The following is a 20,837-nucleotide window of genomic DNA, read 5'->3' as shown; positions in this document are numbered from 1 at the left end:
TCATTTTATAGTAAATAGTGCTATTAACCACGTTTCAGATTTCAAGCTCGTTTCTCAAATGATTATTCGGTTATTTAAAAGTCGGTCAATCTCTAGTCTGCTCGGTCTCATGAGAAACGTCAGGCAACAGTTTGACGGGGGAAAACAGACAGAAATAGGTTTTGGTGATTAAACCGTATTTTATTGTTTATAGAACATTTCACTAGATTTTAAATAACTGACATGTATACATCTTCCACGCTATATAAAAATGGTAACTGGTAACTAAGAAAAGACCTGAACAAGCATAGATTTAAAGGATAGAAAGATTAGTCAGGCAAGCACACGAAAGTAGAGCTTTGGTTTTGATCTAAAACCATCGTTACTGGCGGCCAATGGCTTGTGATCACTTGCATATGAAATATTACCTGACCTAAGAAGGCAACTTCACTGTTGAGGCACTTGGCAATAACAAAATCCATCAGGATTGGCAACTTCGTAAAGATTCTGAAAAAGATACCGGCCCCAAATCTAAAATGTAATTAAAAACCTTCCGTAACTACGAACATGTTCAGCCAGAATATGTGATACTCAGAACTAGAACGCCATTGAAAATCAGTACACCAAAATGAGTGTTAGAAATCATTTGACCTCCTGTGCACCAACTTAAACTGTGCAGGTTAGTTAGCAGGTTAGTTAGTCCATTAGTTTGATAGATAAAGCTATATAAAGGCCACAAAACTGCAGCAATGTCACGAGTCAACATTTTTCCTCCACAATATGCTTTCATTGCTTTTAAGGTCGCCCACTTAACTTGTTCCCATCAACCACTTCCTTCTACTTCTCTCTGGGACACAAAGAAAATCCCACAACTTGCAGTACAACGGATATGAATTTGAGTCCAGCAACATTTCTCTATACAGCAAACACATCAACCCTCACAGAGCACCCTCAGGTCTCTTTCTGCATTTCTAAATAAGCCTCGGACTCGATTTCAGAGGCTGGACAATGTGGGGAGGCTTGAAGTCTCTAAATTAGTTTACTCAATTTCTCTTTCTTTTAATGGAAGTCTGCAAATTGTACACAAAGCTAGGCATTGTTAGCAATACAGAGCTACAATAAGAGCATATATATATATATATATATATATAAGAAATTCACGCATAAACATTTTCTACATTAAAACTGGGAGTTATTATGGTTTATTGACCAAACTAAGGAAAATTAGGTTATTTGTCATAAGATGAAAAAAGTAATTAACACTTCCATACTGAAGGCGATTAGTGAGAGCAAAGACAGGGGCTCTGACTTGGACTATCACTAGCCGATATTCAGCTCCAGCTTTTATCTCCAAGCAAAAAACAATACAAAAATTAGCTATCATCAATAAATGTATCGCTCATGCGTGTTTTTGTTTTTAATCCCTGCAGACAGAACAGCTCATACAGAAGAAATGAAAATCTGCAGGATCCCCAAAGAGGAAGACACAACATCCCTTCCTGTTTATATAAAGGAGGAAGAAACACACAACTGAAACAAGTGCATGCACAGACATTCAGATTATGGTGTTGCAGAGTCGTTACAGTGATAGTAGCTACGAGGAGGTTGGATTACTTCTGCTCCTCTTCTCTTCTTAATGCACCGGAGACAACTTTCCTGCAACCTGGGAAGTCAAAAGGTAAAATGACAGATTACCGACCACACCGCTTTCCTCCATTATCTACATGTCTGTACTTTTTACCTGGGTGATGTTGACTCCAGTGAGCGCCTGCACAGTGGAAGGCAGCCTGGTCATGATGTCCAGCACCTCTCCGGTCAGTTTGGCCGCTCCCACCTCCGAGCCTCCGCTGGACACCATGGTGATCTTATTGGCTGACAGCAGCGGCTTGCTAATCTCCTCTGCCATCTGCAGGGTGAGAGAGAGAGGAAGGGTTACCGAGCGTTTAATGGCGCGGCGCCATTTAACCTATGCATCGGTGCATCCGTCAGACTGACCAGTGGCAACGTCTCCAGCAGCATGTCCACCATGGCTCCTTCTTTGTACTGCTTGAAGGCCTCGGCTTTCTTGCTCATCTGCTCCGCCTCGGCGCGGCCCTTGGCCTCTGTGGCAAAAGCCTCTGCCTCGCCTTTCATCTACACAGAGACACACACACACACAGATTTTATAGAAGCAACCCAAAGTGGAAATGAGAGGAAGTAAACCAGGACTCACCCTGACGGACTCGGCCTCGGCCTCTGCTTCCATGATAAGCTGCAGGCTGCCGGGAAGGGAGGCGATTGTTCGTTAAACATTTCCGTATTAGAATTTCTGCTGTTCCGCTTTACTCTCCGGCCGACACTCACCGCTGAGCCTCGGCTAGCCTCTCCAGTCGGTATTTTTCTGCCTCTGCAGGCTTCTTGACTTTGGCCTCCAGCTCCTTCTCCTTGCGGATGATCTCCTGCTCCTGCAGCGTGATCTGCTGCGTCCGCTCCACAACCTGGACCTGCATCTTCTCGTCCTCAATGAGCTGCTTGGTCTTGGCCACCTTGATGTTGAAGGCAGGGAAAATGTATTAATTATCGTCTAAATTCTGTAAATGTAATTTGAGCCATTCAAGAAAAATATGAAAGGAAAACCGTACCTGGAGCTGATAGGCCATTTCTGACTCTGCTTTCTTGGTGTTGACCTCAACATCGTAGGCTGCCTTTTTCAGCTCGTAGTCTCTCTGGGCCTTTGCCATCTCAATCTCATTCTTATACTGAGCTGAAACCTTCTCCTGCATCGCATGGGCCTCCTGTGTAGAGAATGCAGCAAGACAGAAACAGAGGTGAGAAGATATTTCTTTGTTAAAGAGAGATCGTTATTTCGTGATTTCTCTTAAGAGCAAGAAATCCAGGAAGAAAAAAAAAGGATAACGAATAAACCAAAGAGCTTATTTTACCCGGATGACAGCGTCTCGTTTGTACTGAGCTTCTCCGATCCTGGCGTCCTTTTGCACTTGAGCAGTTCTGGCTTTACCCAAAGAGTGAAGGTAGTCCTAGATGAGGAATTAAGGATATGCAGTAAGCAAAAAAATAAAAAAGATACGACGTCTGGTAACCACTGAAGCACTTAGGCCATAATTATTGCATAGAGTGGTTGAGAGTCTGTTAAATCAGAGGCAGTAAGTCAATGTCAATCCTCTAACTGCATTACTGCAGATCACATGAGACTAAAAGCTTTATTACACAAAGACACAATCTCATAGTGACACATCAGGATCCTGCTGACCCAGTGAATATACTGCACTGCGGCGTTCATGGAATACCTGATCATCGTGAACGTCTTTGAGCGTGTAGCTGACGACGCCGATCCCCATGTTGACCAGATCAGAGGAGGCCACCTTGAAAACGTGCTCGGAGAACTTCTTACGGTCCTGGTAGATCTCCTGCGCATCAAGTAAATCATTCCATCATTGCTATTTACATCGTGTGCATGAGCATTATGTTAGTGATGAATCATAACAACAAAGCCTCTTGATCAATCTATTATGAGCGGAAACTGTCGAGCTAATCCATTTCGCCGCGTCAGCGCACCGACCTCCACAGTCAGGTGGGCGATGATGGCTCGCTGGTGTCCCTCCAGTGTTTCTAGGGCAATGTGGGAAATCTCAGCCTCAGACTTCCCCATAAACATTTGGCAGGCTGTGGCCAGCATCTCCTTGTTCTGGCCCTGGATCTTCACCTGGAGAAATTACAGGAGGAAAAAGTCAGTCTCAGGTTTTAAGTAGAGGGAGAACATGAAATAATCCGTTTTATTTAAGATGGGCACAAAAAATAAAACATAATCAGATATTATATATTGTATTTTTTTCTTTGTATTTTGCATTTACCTAATACTTTTAACTTTATTTCAACCTTACCAATCCAGCTAAACCACTAAACTTCACTTCCCGTATTTAAACCTTTGACCTAAACTCCATATTCCTGCTGTGGTTTTATAAATATCATTGATTTGGTGGAAAGTTTGTGCCACTAAATGGGTATTACAGTTTCCCCCATTCTCAAAGCATACCTGTGCAATCCCTGTGACAGAAATGGGGACACCGTGGCGGGTGTAGACTTTGTCACTCTTTACGTTTAGCGTCAGCGTGTTGAGCGTGATTCTGAGAAGAAAGGGCACGGCATTAAAAAAGAAGGGCGGAAAGGTCGAGGTAACGACAAAGAGCGGGAACAGGAGGAAATAGACAATATATGCACCTCTGGATCTGCTGAATGCATGGCAAGACAAACACGCGTCCTCCAGCAATCATTATGGGAGGAGAACGACCGAAGCCTGGGTGGAAAAAAAACACACAAACATAAACATAACGCAGTAATGAACGGTTAGTTGAACAAGGGACAAGCACAGCTTAATGTGCAATCCAATATTACAACAACATAAGTAACGCAATCGATTCCACACAACTAAAAGATGGAAAATTCCAACTTTACTTCCAAGTGTTGCACAATTCCCTTTTATCACATGATCTATGGTAATGTGAAATCACTCACATCGCACAGAGGGCTTACCCACATTATCCTAACAGCATACAGAGCATATACTGGTTTCCAGATCGTCATAATCAGATACAGGGAATATAAACCTTACCTGACACGACCATGGCTTCATTGGGTCCACAGGTGTAAAACATCGTGAATTCTGATTTGAGAGGAAAAAATGAATGCCGTGCGAAAATAATGAGCACAGAAAATGAAATACATTGACGTACATTTGAGTTGGAAATCAACACACTGTACATTTTATGTAAAAAATAGAAAGCTGCACCACCGCCTACATCCATACATTCGGCATCTTTAACCATAATAATCTAAATAAATTGGGGTTGGATTTATTGTTTCGGTGTGCTATGTGCAACACGTGACTGCCAAACTTTCAACCAGAGCCTTTTACGCTCGCATATTTACAACGTGAACTTGAACGCACCACCTCCCACACGCAACCACAAATACACTCGAGTCGGGCTCGGTAGGTTTACAAAAACAGTAGTGTCGTCCATGATGACGTAACGAGTCATGAGTCCGTCAAACGTTAAATAATCTTAAAACTCGCCGTTTGCTCTGCGAATCTGCTCTACCTCAAATACAATACATATATAACACCGAGTAACGGAGATAGCTAGCTAGCATTACCGCGTAACATTACTCAACTCGTCATGGCAGCGGGTCTGTGTTATAACATGACTATTCCTGCGGAACACAGGCCAGCGTTTATACAAGAGTTATTAACTGCAGCTAAACCATATCTAAATATGCTCAACTTACCGATATCGAGTTAATAACTAGCGATCCTTGTAAACGAAGCTACTCGCTACCCAAGAACAGTGGGCCGTGTCCCGTCAGCTGAAATGACAAAAATGTCCGTCGTTTGTCGGAAGTGCTCATGACCACGCCCATCGTCAATGGATGAAATATGTCGCCGCCTAGTGGTTGACAGTGAGATCTGCACCTCCACTGCGTTTTTAGGCCCGAGCGCCTATCCTAGTTTATTTTCTTCCTTCCTTTCTTTATTTTTGTGTTTTTAACACTATCCAGAACGATCAGGATGAATGTTGGACCATTCCTCTTCACAAACCCGCGGCAGTTCACCAAGATTCCTGTGATGCCTTGTGTAAATAGCTATTCTGAGGTCATCCCACAGCATTGCTCCAGCTAATACAAAATACAATACAACATATAATCGTTTATGTTGCATTAGTTTCGACTATGTGTGTTTATTCTTGAGATTTAAACGAAGATCCGACCACATTTTATAACCGCTTTATGCAGAAATGTAAGAAATTCGAGAGGGTTCGCCTCCTTTTTCCTCCCATTGTATATGTGTATAGATAGATAGATATTGATTTATTTATTGATTACTTGGGATCTCTGGATGCCAGCTGGTCAGTCTCTGATCTGATTTCCTCCTCCTTATCTCTGGTGTTGCCCCTCCTCTTTCCTGCCCTGGTTTCGCTCGTCTCAGCCAATCCCCGCGTGTGGTAGCTGCGTCTAGCCACGCCTTCGCCCCGGCGTCGTCCTGGAAACGGTCCGACCTTATAAATCCATTGTCCGGCTCTCTTAAGTCTAGTCAACGGGCGGCTCCGTGTCTCTCCGGACGGTAACGGTAACTTTTACAGCCACCATGAGGGAAATCGTTCACATCCAGGCCGGCCAGTGCGGCAACCAGATCGGTGCCAAGGTAAGAAAACACAATAGTTGTAAAATTAGAAATGGGTGCGTTTCCACTTCATTGTTGAAAAACCCCTTTAAGTACATGATAAATATTAGAGGTCCCCCCCCCCCCTCCCCTTAAACAAAGCAAATCGTTGTATTTTAAGTCGAGATACTCCATTTTGTCTCATTGTTCATCAACTAAAAATGACTTATTTCATAGTTATTTTATTTTTCTGTATGTAAACACAAACAATGAATCTGAAACACCAAACGTATAACGTAAAATCGTATTTATCTGTTGCCTTTCTGTCTCGGTCTTTTGCACTGCGGTGACTGGTGGGTGTGGAGCGGCGGACCGTTCATTCTCTCAACGGAGCTCTTGTGTCTTGTTCACACAACACGGGGGGGGGGGGGGTCTCTCAATAGTAAATATTTAGTCAATGTCAATACTGAAAGGTTGTGTGTGGGGGGGATAAAGGAGAATGAATCACATACATTCCGTCAGTGTGTCCTCTGGTGTCTTTGTCTCACAAAGGCAGACGTGGCTCTGATCTCAGACAATAGGAATGGAAGGGCTGGTTGTGTTTTTTTTACCTCATCTAGCAGATGGAGAGGAGAGTCGATATTGATTAGATTCCCTTTCTGCAGACTGCAGATGGACGCTGCTGTTTTAAGATGCCCAGAAGGCAACAGAGATGTAGAAAGGGTGTGGCAAGGAGGATTGGTGCAGAACTGCTTTTCTAAAACGGATTATTTGCATTTTCTGATCGGCATCCTCGCTCATTTTTAATATATTTAACACCCCCATTCTTTCGTTTTTGCATCTTATAGTCATACATTCATTTTCAGGCATTTTGATGCAACATAATAGCAGAGTCCACCCCCCACAAGAACAATGCATCGCCCACCCCTCTTTGTAGAAACATCCTAGCGTACATGTCTTTATGATCCCTGCCTAGATGAACCTCCTTGTTTTATAACCATTATTTGTTACCGACAGCGTATGTTTAAGTGGAATCACACAAGACTATAGACTTCATCTTGGAGGCTACATCGACTGTGGCCCCCGTATCACAGTATAAATCATTATGCTGCTCTGCTGACAGATTTTTAATGTCCAATAAAACAAAGACTGTCTTTGTAATCAATGTCTGTCCTTCCCTTACTGAATTATGGGCAGGGTGGGGGAGGAACCGGGAAACAGCTGATGCCCAGTGGGTGAGGTCATTGGGCTAATATGCAAAGATCTTTGGGTGGGGGTGGGGGGTAGCGATAAGAGATATACATAATGCATATATAAATAAATAAAAAATAAATTTCTGACAATTGGTATTTGCATTTAAGTTAATGCAGTAAAAATGAATGACAGCATAAATTACCGGTATGTAAAAAGGACTGTTGGCTTGGCGATTAAAATAATCTCCATTTGTTTCCTGTCCCCCGAGGACTGATTGAGTTAAATGTCCAGAGGACAAGATTGACGGAATAGCTGAACGGCTGCATTGTGGTGAACTGGGTCAGGGCGTGTCATTGCTTTCCTGCGTTTGCTATCCTCTTTCTTTCACTGATATTATTTTCAGTTTTTACGAATATCTATCTGTTGTGTGTGTGTGTGCATTCTGAATATACCTCAGTCTGTTGTTTGTAGTATTTCGACAATTTGTTCTTTTGTGCTGAGTGGATTTTATATCTCAGACATTTTTTTTGTCATTTTGGCTTTTTGTCCATTTAAACATCTTTATTCTTAAATCGGGCTGACCCCTCAGTCCCTCAAGTACTGAGCTCTAATACCTAATCTCTAATCTTATCCAGATTAATCTAAATCCTCCTATTGCTGCTGTTAGCCGAAAATCAGTCTGACACACACAAAAAAGCTTCATTTGGAGGGTATTGCAAAAATATGTGCACGCTTAAAGCTGCCTGGCTGTACAGCTGTTGAGATTTAAAGTACACGCCCTTTGAGGGGCGAACAAGGCGAGAGGACAGATCAGACCATCGGTGTCTTTGTTGCAAATCGAGGTTATTCTTAGTTTCTCCCGTGGAGCCATCTGTAGCCCCTTCGTGCTCCTTTCTTTGCATTCTAAATGAACTGCATTCGGCTGAGTCAACAGTTGATGTCTGTGGAAACATTAACAGCTGCTTAGCATGAAGTGGGTTGAGATATGGCTCGGTCAAAGGGGGGCGGGGGCGGGGGGGGGGGGGGGGGGTTCCGTGGAACTCAAAAATGCAAAACCACTGCTGTTTTCCTCGTTCCCAGTATCGTGGAGTATCGGTAATGTGTGGATGCTGTCATATGATAAGGGCCATTTTTGTTTCTGCAGTTCTGGGAAGTGATCAGCGACGAGCACGGCATCGACCCCACGGGGACGTACCACGGAGACAGCGACCTGCAGCTGGACAGGATCAGTGTCTACTACAATGAGGCCACAGGTTAGATGAGTTTTTAACTGGCTTGCACAGAAATTAAGGATTTATTCCAGTATGATCAGCTTTATTTAATTTGGCAAATAATGTAAGACATCATGTCTCTATGGTGAAGAATGGACCCCCTTATTTTAGGTGTCCTGAATAACAGCAAGTGTTACGCCTTTCTTTTGCAGGAGGTAAATATGTACCCCGGGCGATTCTGGTGGACTTGGAGCCTGGCACCATGGACTCTGTGAGGTCTGGACCCTTTGGACAGATTTTCAGGCCTGACAATTTCGTGTTTGGTGAGTCAAAGTATTTTCTTGGTTAAAGAACAAGTCATTTATTTTATGACCTGGGAGAAAAGACCGGTTTAATCTGGCATTCCCTTCCCTCCAGGCCAGAGTGGTGCTGGAAACAACTGGGCCAAAGGTCACTACACGGAGGGAGCCGAGCTGGTGGACTCTGTCCTCGATGTGGTTCGCAAAGAGTCAGAGAGCTGTGACTGCCTGCAGGGCTTCCAGCTCACCCACTCACTCGGTGGTGGGACCGGGTCGGGGATGGGAACCCTGCTGATCAGCAAGATCCGAGAGGAGTACCCTGATCGCATCATGAACACCTTCAGTGTGGTGCCTTCACCCAAGGTGACAGGACCTTGTGATGGAGCATGATTAGTTGTAGTTCCTCATCTTTGCCCCCCCCCCCCCCCCCCTTAGAACATGAGACTGAAGAAACGTGTTTTTTGTCCTCAGGTTTCAGACACGGTGGTCGAGCCGTACAACGCCACCCTCTCCGTCCATCAGCTTGTGGAAAACACCGACGAAACCTACTGCATTGACAATGAGGCCCTGTACGACATCTGCTTCCGCACTCTGAAACTGACGACGCCCACCTACGGCGATCTGAACCACCTGGTGTCTGCCACCATGAGTGGGGTCACCACCTGCCTGCGCTTCCCCGGCCAGCTCAACGCCGATCTCCGCAAACTGGCTGTCAACATGGTGCCTTTCCCCCGCTTGCACTTCTTCATGCCTGGCTTTGCTCCTCTGACCAGCAGAGGCAGCCAGCAGTACCGAGCCCTTACAGTCCCCGAGCTCACCCAGCAGGTGTTTGATGCCAAAAATATGATGGCTGCATGCGACCCCCGCCACGGCCGCTACCTGACCGTCGCCGCCGTGTTCCGTGGCCGCATGTCCATGAAGGAAGTCGACGAGCAGATGCTCAACGTCCAGAACAAAAACAGCAGCTACTTCGTCGAATGGATTCCCAACAACGTCAAGACCGCCGTCTGCGACATCCCACCCCGAGGCCTCAAGATGGCCGTCACCTTCATCGGCAACAGCACGGCCATCCAGGAGCTGTTCAAGCGCATCTCTGAGCAGTTCACGGCCATGTTCCGTCGTAAGGCCTTCTTGCATTGGTACACAGGCGAAGGCATGGATGAGATGGAGTTTACCGAAGCTGAGAGCAACATGAACGATCTGGTGTCTGAATACCAGCAGTACCAGGATGCCACTGCCGAAGAGGAGGGTGAATTTGAGGAGGAGGCTGAGGATGAAGCTTGAAGACATCGATGCAGAGCAAAGAAGTTGTCAGAAAAGACGAAATACAAATGTAACCAAGGAAGGAACATTGCTAGAATTAAACTTTAGCATAGTTGAGGTATTGTGATTCGCTGCAAATAAACTTTCAACTGCAATCGTGTTTGTCTTTCATTAAGCAATGCATGGAAAATATGTTTGCAATATAATATACACCTCGTGTGGATCTTAGCAGCTATAATATTCTAATCAGAAACATCTATTAATAATTTTACCAGCCTAAGACCATTGACGAACTGTCAATGAGGATAGTCCCGACAAAGACAGCAGAGGTTTCTCAAAATTTGGGAAACATGAGAAGTCCTCAGCTGATCCATCTGATTCTAGATTGGATGGAGACTGATACCTAAAATGGACACATACACATACACACACAAACAATGATGATCCCCTTTTGGATTATTCTTTTTGGCGATATAACCACAAACAATTTGCGCTACCTTTATACACGGGGCTGCTGGTCAAGGCTTCACAGTAGCCTAAATCTAATAAACATGTATAGCATCATTGTGATTTGCACATTTTCATTTAAATTATTTGAAATATAGAATATAGTGGTTTGTAAAGTCAGTCCAGTGTTCATACCATGAGCATTATGAAAATAGAATAGAGTGTTGAGGAATGACAGAATCTGTTTGAATAGCTTCAGGAGGTAAAGATAAAACACTATAAAACGAGCCTTGATAATGTAAAGTAGTTTAATTCAACAAGATGATATCAGATTATGTATAATCATTATGGCTACTAATTGATCTGATTACATTGTAGTAGATTTGTAGTAGATGCAATTATTTTAAGTCAATAACGAAACCACGCTACTTGTAAGCCCACAACGCGAACCGCGATATATGTTCTGTCCCTTTAAGCTACGGGTGCCGAGAGCGAAAATAAAAGAACGCGCGATGACGTTTTCACCAATCAGAAGCGTTAAAAGAAGGACAACGTTTAAATGTCCAATTGCATCAAGAGTTACGTGTGATTGACGGGATTCTTGTCCAATCACTTGCGGATGAAGGGATCGTCGAGGCGTTCTCGATTTTCCCCCGGAAGTGCAGTGCAGTTAGAGTTTGTTTATTTCCGCCATAGCCGTGCGGCGCAGCGAGTGAGGTGGGTATTGCGGTACAGCCTTTTTAACATAAATGTAAAGATAAAAACGTAATCTTCAATATGAATTTAAATTGTTGCCAAGCTGTGATTTATGGTCGAGCCGGGTGCGTGGCGTTTCGCGTAAACGTCAGAGTTTTCAAGTTAGTTTGGACCGATAAGGCCTTGAAAAAGGTAAACAGCATTACATTTGAGAGAATTGCGTTTTACTCGTTGACGAGATGAAGTTAAGTGATGAGATTTGCTGTAAGAGGACAACGCAGGCATTATTTGTCATTGTTTTTTTTGTCGTAACAAATTGCGTTCTGACGGCTAGCTTAGCGTGTTGGAACTTTACGTTAGCATCACCGTTTGAATAAGCCTTTTCCTTCTGTTTAAGTGCAACAGTGATCCTGTCTTAGACTATATATGAAGAATGGATGCTACTCAAATGATCAATGACTCCACCCTGGAGTCGGGCGAGGACGGTAATGAAGAGGAGAATGAAAATAAGAGGGGAAGACCAATGGCTAAACTTCGCATCCTTGAAAATAAACTCATACCTGAGTCAGGTGAGTGGCTCGTTGTTATTTCCGTTCCACAGTTTATGAACGAATGTCTTAAAAACTTGCATGAACAAGTGATGTCTGTAAAAAAAAAAGCTTTTCCTCAAATACATCTTCTCTATCATCCAGAGTTGCCTCTCTTTTTGGGAGACAACATAGTAGGCCGTGACCCCGACGCCTGCACCGTGACCTTACCGTCTCCTGCAATGTCCAAGAAGCATGCGACCATCAGAATCTCTGTTATCCGGCAAAGGGGCCGTCGGCGTAAGGGAGATGTGCAGGTTCTGATTTGGGACCTCGGGAGCATGAATGGGACGCGCAAAGACCGCTTCAAGCTGACCCCCAATGTACGCTATGCCCTCGGTGAATGTGACCGTTTGGTGTTGGCAGACATCCCATGTCAATATGTCAGCTGTGCTACACAAGAGGATGAAGAGACTCCTGTGAGCAGAAAGTCGCGGGTAAAGGCAAAATCACGCAATGCCCCTGGTGAAAATAGAAAGGCCACAAGTAAAGGCAAGAGGAAATGCGCTGTTGAAAGTTCAGAAGCAAGGGAGTCGCCACTTGATGCGGAGGACACAAGCGAGAGAACCAGTTGCCTGTCCATTGAGCAAACACCAACCCAGTCACAAGGGACCCTTGTCCCAGAATCTGACTCAGATTCATGTGCAGCAGAGAAACGAGGTGGGAGGAGGCGCAAAATTGGAGGTATGAAATAAATGGGTCCAGGAATCAAGCCTAATTCTTTATACATACAGTAAATGGTGTTTTACAACCTCATGCTATTATTTTTTACAGCGGCGGATTCTGACTCCTATAACTCCAGTCCCACCTGTTCAACATTCTTGAGTCCGTCAAACATATTTGTCCCAGAAAGGTATGTTTGCAGCTTCTTATTTTGGGATTTTCTGATATTTATGCGACACAGACCTTTCCTATAAAACATTTCCCTGTAAATGTGCACATATTTTTTGGTTCTTTTACTCATGAATCGAAATGCATGTCATCTTTTATTCCAATGTCTTCTTGCAGTGAGGACGAAAGTCCCATCACGCCGGCCATCTCCACTAACGGCAGGCCGAAAAGACGTGTCGGCGTCAACAAGGATGAGCCGGAAAGAGACGTGGGGCGATTGCAGCTGAGGGGGGGGAAAAAGGCGCTCACAATTACAAATGACAGTGAAGGGGAAGAAGGCGGGGAGGAAGACAGTGCCGCACCAGGAGGAAGAACGTCTCCAGAACGTCGTGAAGACCAACAAGCAACGCCTGCAGCTCCTGTGACCTTGAGTACAAATCAACAAGCGGATCAGGCATCAAATAAAATCAAGTTTTACTTGGACAGTGACACAGATGTTGATGAGGTTGATGCTTTAGAGAAAGTGCCCAAATCTAAGCCTGCTCTGGATGAAACAGCATCCAACACCAAGCCTCCTCAGCGTGTTTCAGTTACTCAGGCTGAGCCCATCATTGTGGACAGTGACGATGATGATGCTGCACCAAAAGCAATACCTGCCTCATCTCAGCGCGCTCACAAAGCTGACCCTGCTCCGAAGCAGCAGAACGTATTCTACCTGGACAGTGACACGGATGTGGATGAAGATGATGCCTCGGACAAAGTTCATAAATCTGTGTCTTCTCTGGATGAAACAACATCCAAAATCAAACCTCAGCTTGTTTCAGTTAGTCAGACCGAGTCCATCACTGTGGACAGTGACACTGATGTGGATGAAGATGACGAAAAAGAATACGGAACAATTCATGGATGCTCTAAAAGCGACGAGACTCCCACTCGATTAGAGTCCATGGTGCCCGAACCCGCCCCGGTGGCTCCTCACGGTCTGCATTTAGACAGCGACACAGACGATGAGATTATTCCTGTCCCCGGTCAGGACACACAAACGGCTGACTCTGCGCTTTCAACGCGGCAAAAAGATTTTCACCTGGAGAGTGACACGGATGTTGACGAGGAAGAAGAACCATTCGGAACAATCGGTACGTGCACTATTGAGCCAATGGAGCGTGACCCTGCTCAGGTTATGCCTTGTGCTGTTACGACCCCGGCATTCAAACCTGCTCCTGCATCAGAAGCTCTTCAGTCAGAGTCTGATGCAGACACAGATGTGGATGAGTCCAGCAGGCCCCCTGCTGAAGACGGAGCCAGTCTAGCGGACCCTCTGGTGGACGGTCGCACAGATGTTTCAGTTGGGGAGGTGGATTTTTGCAGGCCTCGGGAGGACCAGATTCCTGAACTGTGTAGAGAAGACACACCTGGGTTGCTGGTTCCTCTTCTGCAGAACTGCTCCACTCCTGTTCAGTTGTCAGGTAAATGGCTCGTCATCCATCAAATGAACAAATGAATGTCGGTTGAAATTAAGTTTTTCCATTATTCAGAAATCTGACACTTCCTCACGTTAAAGATGCTGGATTCAGGGAATGTCAGGGATTTTTTTTTTTAAAGATGATATGAAAGCATTTTTAAATTGTCTTTCACTTTGGAATGTTTGCACAGAAAGGTTTGTAAATGCGGGCATCTTTAGATCCATGTAGGGGAATTATAATTATTTTTTTTATGTGTGTTGCTTTATCAAAGAGAAAGTAATGATTTACCTTTAACTACCTCCTCTGCCTGTTTCACGAGCCCCTGTTTGAAGAAATCCACCTTTGTCTTCCCACTCAGAGAACCAGGAGGACGAGGACTGGGTCGTCGCTGAAACGCAGTCCTTTGTTCTTCAGACAAGTTGCCATGACGACCCTGCGGCGGACCACGACATAGACGCTACTCAAGATTTTTGCCTCGAGACTACTGGTGATGAAGACGTTGAACAGTCCAATGGAGGAGGATCTTTCCAGCTGGGATTTTCTGACAGCAGAGGCATCCAGGCCCAAGTTACAGCCACGGAGAGCAGCCAAACGTTTGTCCAACCATACGCAGCTATCTCAAAGAAAGAGAGAACCCTGTCAGAGAAGTATGGCAATCTGGAGGATACCCAGGTTAAAAAAGAAAACATTGCGACTGCTGAGACTCAGCTTTTAGAATTTGCTACCTCATCTGCGCTTGCGTTTGCTGAAACCCAGCCGATGTCTGCCTTTGAGGAAGTAGAGAGTTTGGATGCTGAAAATCCTGTATCTTCAATACAAGTTAAATCCAGACGACAGAATCAAATAAAAGGCACTGGAGAACACGAGGAGGCAACGGGGGGGCCCTTGCAGATCGATTTAGGTGACACTCAGCTCACAAGTGGAAACGAAGAGAGCGATAAAGAGGACGCGACTCCAGGCACATGGAAAAACAAAGAAGATGAGACTCAACCGCAGGGAGATCATGAGCTCTCGGCTGTGGAAGCTCAGCCAATGGGTGCAAGCGAACATGGAGAAAGTGACGAAGAGGATTCAATTCCAGGTCCACGAAAAAGAAAAGCAAAACAATTGCATTTTGAAGATGAGCGGACGCAGTCCCTCACTATGTCTCAAGTGTCCACGGTTACGGGGGAAGACGGGAAAAGTGATGAAGAGGAGTCAATTATAGGTCTGCGAAAAAGAAAAGCAAAACAATTGCATTCTGAAGATGAGCGGACGCAGTCCCTCACTATGTCTCAAGTGTCCACGGTTACGGGGGAAGACGGGAAAAGTGATGAAGAGGAGTCAATTATAGGTCTGCGAAAAAGAAAAGCAAAGCCGCTTCAAATCCAAGAAGAGGAGAAACCGTTCTCAAATTCCGCGGCTGCCACTGAAACTTTGCCAAGGGGGAAAAAAATCTGCCTGCAGCGTCACAGTGGAAATGGGGAACAGTCTGAAGCTGGAACCAGTGGCATCACCATTAGAGACAAAAGGGAGACAAGGGCACAAGTAAGAGCAAAGGAGAAGCAGGCACAATGTCCCGAACCTCCCAAGAGACAGGCAAAAAATAAAGGTTTGCCAATGGGCAATTCAAAGTTTGCTGAGGGTGAAAGTGTGGAAGTGGAGAAGATACTGCATACTAAACTAGTTAGAGGGAAAAGATCCACGGCCCGAAAGAAAGATGAGCAGCAGGACAAAGAGCCCGACAGACGGAAGCAAGCTGAAAATGTTAGCCTGCAGGACAAGGGGAGATCACAAGAGGATGAAGATTTTACAGAGCAAATAGAGCAGGAGAAGAGGGGGAGCAATGAAAGAGAAAGGGAACAGCAAGAAAGTCATTGTCAGAAGGAAGGACGAGAAGAGTTGGAGAGGGAACGAAAAAAGGAGGCAGACAAAGAAAGAAAACGGCTTGAAAATGCGGAACGGTTGAGACTTGAGCAAGAGAGAGCAACTGAAGGGAAAGACAGAGAAAGTATGAAGACAGAAAAACGGCAGAGAGAGGTCAAAGAAAATCAGAGAGAGGTGCAGCAAGAAAGAAGGGAAGACGACGAAAGACAGTCTCAAGGTCCCGCGAGAAGCCGAAGACCACCCAGAAGAACAATCGCTGGACGAGGCTCAATCCCGTCGACTGATGATGACGCCCCAGCGAGAAGAACCAGATCTCGCTCCAACTCATCCAACTCTGTCAACTCAGAGAGATCCCCTTCAAGTATCCAGGACAGCAGGGGTCGGGGGAGAGGCAGAGGCAGAGGCAGAGGCAGGGGAGTAAAGAGGACCAGTGAGCCATCCCAGGCAGCCACCAGGAGGAGCAGTAGAAGCAGGACGGCGGCTCCGGAGGCAGCAGAACCGAGCCCGGGACGCCCCTCCAGAGCCAACCCCAACAGCTCTCTCAGTGCAGACGTTTCAAACTCTGGTGCTCGGAGCAGAGGAAGAGGAGGCGGGCTTAATGCCAGAGGAAGGAAAACGGAGGCAAACACGATCCCACCTATCGGGAGTGAGACGGATCAGGATTCAGCTCCCAAACCTACAGCCAGAGGCCGGGCGAGCAGGAAAACGGAGGAATCATCACGCAAGGATCCTCCTGAACATTCTGAAGACGAGCCCGTCGCTCAGCAGGCCGGCACCACAAGGGGGCGATGGCGAGGCAATGCAAATTATGCTGAACCTGAAGCTGGGGGAAAGTCTTCAAATCGAGAGGAAGGCTGTGCCAGCGAAGAAGCCCTTCCACCTAAAAGGAAAGTCAGCGCCAGAGGCCACAAAGCGATAAAACCTGAGACTGTGGCTGCGCCGGCAACGCCTGCTGGTAGTCATGGAGACGAGTCCAAAGAGAGAAGAACGAGAAGAAAAAGAGAACTGGAGGAGGCTTCCACCAGTAGCTCCAAAACGTCTAAGCCACAAGACGAGGCCCAAACTGCAGATGCAGCTGAGGATGCTGCAAAAGGTGAAGCAGAAGATGTGATTCCCGCCCAAGCTCAAAGAAGAGGAAGAGCGTCCAGCGCTGAAGGAATGGGGATCGGCAAGAATCCCCAAAGTGTAGTGCAAGTGAAAGAAGAGAATGTGAAAATGGAGGAGGTGGTTGTTGAGAAGAGAGGCAGATGCCGGTCGTCGGTGGTTGAGAAAAAGCAGAAAGAAGTAAGTGAATCAGCTGCTGGCTGGAATCACTTTTTTATTTTTTATTAAGCCTCGGAATTCTTCGGTTCTTTGGAGGAGTTATTGCTTTGATAAACTATATTCAAAGCATAAATCACATCAAATAGAAAGATGAATAAATAATGGGTTTGATGCCCCATGAGGCTTTCACCTTGTCCGAAGGCCCCTTGCTTGTGCATTTGTGTTTGTGAGTCAGTCTTTCCAAAGATCATAATGCACTGGAGTCGGCATCGGGGAAGTCCAGAGCATCAAGAGTTGTCTGAGCGGCTCGGACTCATCGTTAAGACGCTAATGAATGAAGTACTTTAGTGGCCACGCATTCACTTCCTACTCTTAGATTTATCTTTCCATTTTTAAGCTCTTCTTTCCCTTCACCATTCAGGCTTTTCTAATTTTCTCCACCCCCACCCCACCCCCCCCATCCTCTCTTCCTCTCCAATTTAACATCCTCAGTCTCCATCCAGTAGCGGATCTCGGAAGCGACCGGCCCCCGTGGGCCCTTCGCCCGTGGCAAAGACCCCTCGCACCGCCTCTGCTTCCCCGGCAGCTCGCGGTCGAATACAAGCTGCCAGCCAGACTTACAAGGTTTTGCATCTTCCAAAGCATGGACTAAATCAAATGCTTCAGTAATGATTTTGCTTGCTTGCTTGACATTTATTGTCCGTTCTCTCAGGTGCTGTTCACCGGGGTGGTGGATGAAGAAGGCGAGAAAGCGTTGGCTGATTTAGGAGGCCGCATGGCCAAAGGCGTGGCCGACATGAACTGTCTCGTCACCGATAAAGTGCGCAGGACCGTAAAGTTCCTGTGTGCGGTGGCGAAAGGAGTCCCCATTGTCACCACAGACTGGCTGGAAAAGGCGAGCGGCGTTATTATCAATTTGAACTGGTCCCAGGCCAGGTTTCGGCTCTCTCTGTGCTCACGCCTCGGGTCTGTTTTTCAGAGCGGGAAGGCTGGGAGTTTCCTGCCTCCTGATGCTTTCGCCGTGACGGATCGGGAGCAGGAGGAGAAGTTTGATTTCCGCCTGAATGAGTCTTTGTCTCTGAGGATGGCCAGCAGGCAACCTCTCTTACAGGTAGTGATCATCTGTCAACACATTTATATTGATTACATTTATTCTATGAAAAGACCTAATTATAATCATCCTTGTCCTGTAAGAGACTTTGTGCCTTGGCATTATTTTTAGATCGCTTATTGAATGTACTGACATTTTAAGCAGAATCTTTGATTTATCATTTTCATTGCCTGACTTCTTAATGAATTTAATATTTCATCAGATACTGCGGTAATGTTTCCATACTCTTTGTTCCTTTCATAAAAGCTGCAAAGGGGCAGCTTGAAAATACATTATTAGTGATACCAGTTAAACTGGGCCGCTCAGAACGTAATTAGATTTACAGCTTCCATCCATCTGAATCATAACCAAAACGTTATAAATTGTTCTTGGTATCTTTATAGACCAACCATGAAAAGTAAAAGTGAATCAGACTTTATTTTCAACTGAGTTTTGAATCTTTAAATGTTTTCAATGTTAAAATATAATATTATTTCCTGACCTCATTCTGGATCCAATCTGGATGAAATTCGGTGGTGAGATAGAGATCCCCCCACCCTACATGATTGTGCCAAATTCCATCAGTCTATAATCAACCGAGATATTGAGGAACACATTTTGAAGCTCCATAGACTGCAATGATCCAGAAAACTTTAAAGTGATCCAGAATCAAGGATCTGTTGTGGTTCGTCACCAAAATGTAATCATCTGTTCCTGTTCCAAAATTACATCCAGCGCCGTCTGTAAATGTTTGAGTCATCTCGGCGTTCTGAAAGTGGAATAGATGAGGCGTGTTGTTTGTCTGTTGTTTACTGCATCGCTTACTTCTTTTCTCTCAGGGCTTTAAGATCCATGTTACAAAGTCCGTGAAGCCGGAGCCACCTCAGATGAAGGACATACTGACCTGCAGCGGCGCGACCTTTCTTCCTAAGATGCCCTCCTCCAACAAGGTACTAAACCAAAAGCCATTTTCATTCAGGTCTCACACACACAATGTATTTACGTTGTTTGTGGTATTATTCATTGCTGCCTCATGTCCTCCCTCTTGTAGCCTCAGACCGTGGTGATTTCATGCGAGGAGGACCTGCAGCTGTGTGGTCCGGCGTTCTCCGCATCGCTACCTGTCGTCACTGCCGAGTTTATTCTCACAGGGATCCTGCAGCAGAAACTTGACCTCCAGACTTACTCGCTGTCTGCACTTACAAACAAACTGCAACCTGCGGGGGGGAGAGGAAGAGGAAGGGGCAGGAGGAAGACTTAGCAACACCCGGATATGCTACGAGAACCCACGCTTGTAAAATCGGGGACCGGTAGAAACATTAGTGAGTCAGCTTTGTTTGTGTTGAAGACCTGAAGAATGTGTTTGTATTCACAACGAAGTGGACTTTTTTTTTAAACATTCATAGTGGTAAGGCCACTGTGGATGTTATTTTATTCTAATGAAATTAAATACAGCGTCCACTTTGGCAAGACGGCGTCGTCTTCTCTCTTTCAATATTTTGCCTTGTATGTTTGTGAACTGAACGTTTTCAGTTTTAAATTTTTAAGAAGTTAAAGCAATGTCACTGCCATGCAGGGTGAGAAATGATTATCCACTAACCGTCCTGGTCGCTTCACCTGTTTAAAAAAAATATATCTAAATGACGATCTTCCAATCACTCCGCCGGTTTGGCAGATTATCTGCTCTGAAACGGGAGTTGTGTATTCATGTTTGGGTTGTGGAACTGATTTGAATCAATCATCCAATGGATTGAAGAGAGGTTTCCTGGCCTGATGGTAAGTATGTGCTGCCTTTTAGGCCAAAGTAATCGTGAACCTGAGTGTGTGTAGTTCTTTTGTGTCCATTAACTATCACTACTTACTCCATTAAGGCTTCATCTAAGCTTATTACCCACCAGGATGAAACATGGGCACCCGAGTGCTGCCGCTGTTTCTGCATCAAGTGTTTTTCCTTGCATGTACCTGCTGTGTTTATTTTGTGTTACGATGCTCTATTGTTTGTTTTTCTAAAGAGGACTCATTAGTTTTTTTCATCAGAAGTTAATCTTTGTTGTGCTCCAGTAGCTCTACATAATTAAAAGCCTCGTCCAAATTCATAAATCTTCTTAAATCCATTCAGATCTACTCCCAAATTCAAAGGTCCCTTCTTTAATACAGGCAAACATGTCAAGTTATGCATAATTCAGCTTTGTTTTACAGGAAATGGAAAAAAGGAAAATCAATGAAATAAAGTTTCAAAATAAGTATGTTTGTATTGTCATAATACAACTTAAATCGTAGAAAACATGCAACTTTGGCATCAAATAACAAATGTTTAGAATAGAATAGAAAGCCTTTATTGTCCTTGCAGAGTGGCTACACAATGAGATTAGGAGAGCTGCTCTGTCTGGTGTTTAGAAGTTGAATTAATGGAACTGCTAATATTAATTTACCAAGTCTATCTTACAATAAATATCAGAGTTACTAAAAGATTTAATCAAATTATTTCATACAT

General features: G+C 45.0%; 3 protein-coding genes across 4 annotated transcripts; 2 read left to right on the top strand and 1 right to left on the bottom strand.

Annotated features, from left to right (window-relative positions):
• Positions 1-159: 159 nt before the first annotated feature.
• Positions 160-5,341, bottom strand: flot1b (flotillin 1b). Its single transcript, XM_068755158.1, has 13 exons — positions 5,263-5,341; positions 4,589-4,639; positions 4,198-4,273; positions 4,013-4,103; positions 3,539-3,682; positions 3,267-3,386; positions 2,901-2,996; positions 2,601-2,753; positions 2,323-2,504; positions 2,192-2,237; positions 1,975-2,112; positions 1,721-1,885; positions 160-1,642 (listed from the first exon to the last, which is right to left on the bottom strand). Exons 2-13 carry the CDS (start codon positions 4,629-4,631, stop codon positions 1,613-1,615), a joined length of 1,284 nt encoding a protein of 427 aa, XP_068611259.1. The 5' UTR covers positions 4,632-4,639; positions 5,263-5,341; the 3' UTR covers positions 160-1,612.
• Positions 5,342-6,118: 777 nt separating this feature from the next.
• Positions 6,119-10,180, top strand: tubb5 (tubulin, beta 5). 2 transcript variants are annotated; one of them, XM_068760288.1, is made up of 5 exons: positions 6,119-6,175; positions 8,472-8,580; positions 8,751-8,861; positions 8,956-9,200; positions 9,309-10,180. In XM_068760288.1, the coding sequence occupies exons 1-5, from the start codon at positions 6,119-6,121 to the stop codon at positions 10,119-10,121; spliced, it is 1,335 nt and encodes a 444-aa protein (XP_068616389.1). In that variant the 3' UTR covers positions 10,122-10,180. The 2 variants fall into 2 exon arrangements, with proteins under 2 accessions (XP_068616389.1, XP_068616390.1); XM_068760289.1 differs by lacking the exon at positions 8,472-8,580 and having other exon boundaries at positions 6,119-6,155; positions 8,754-8,861.
• Positions 10,181-11,676: 1,496 nt separating this feature from the next.
• mdc1 (mediator of DNA damage checkpoint 1) lies at positions 11,677-20,569 on the top strand. The gene is made up of 11 exons (XM_068757819.1): positions 11,677-11,812; positions 11,936-12,514; positions 12,605-12,683; positions 12,839-13,259; positions 13,494-14,127; positions 14,483-17,272; positions 17,735-17,877; positions 17,966-18,148; positions 18,233-18,364; positions 19,183-19,293; positions 19,395-20,569. The coding sequence occupies exons 1-11, from the start codon at positions 11,677-11,679 to the stop codon at positions 19,602-19,604; spliced, it is 5,418 nt and encodes a 1,805-aa protein (XP_068613920.1). The 3' UTR covers positions 19,605-20,569.
• The last annotated feature ends 268 nt before the right edge of the window (positions 20,570-20,837 follow it).

This window comes from Brachionichthys hirsutus, chromosome 3, assembly GCF_040956055.1.
Source record: "Brachionichthys hirsutus isolate HB-005 chromosome 3, CSIRO-AGI_Bhir_v1, whole genome shotgun sequence".
Taxonomy (NCBI): Eukaryota; Metazoa; Chordata; class Actinopteri; order Lophiiformes; family Brachionichthyidae; genus Brachionichthys; species Brachionichthys hirsutus.
Note: the sequence above shows the minus strand (reverse complement) of the source record. Positions and strands in the feature narration are given on the sequence as shown.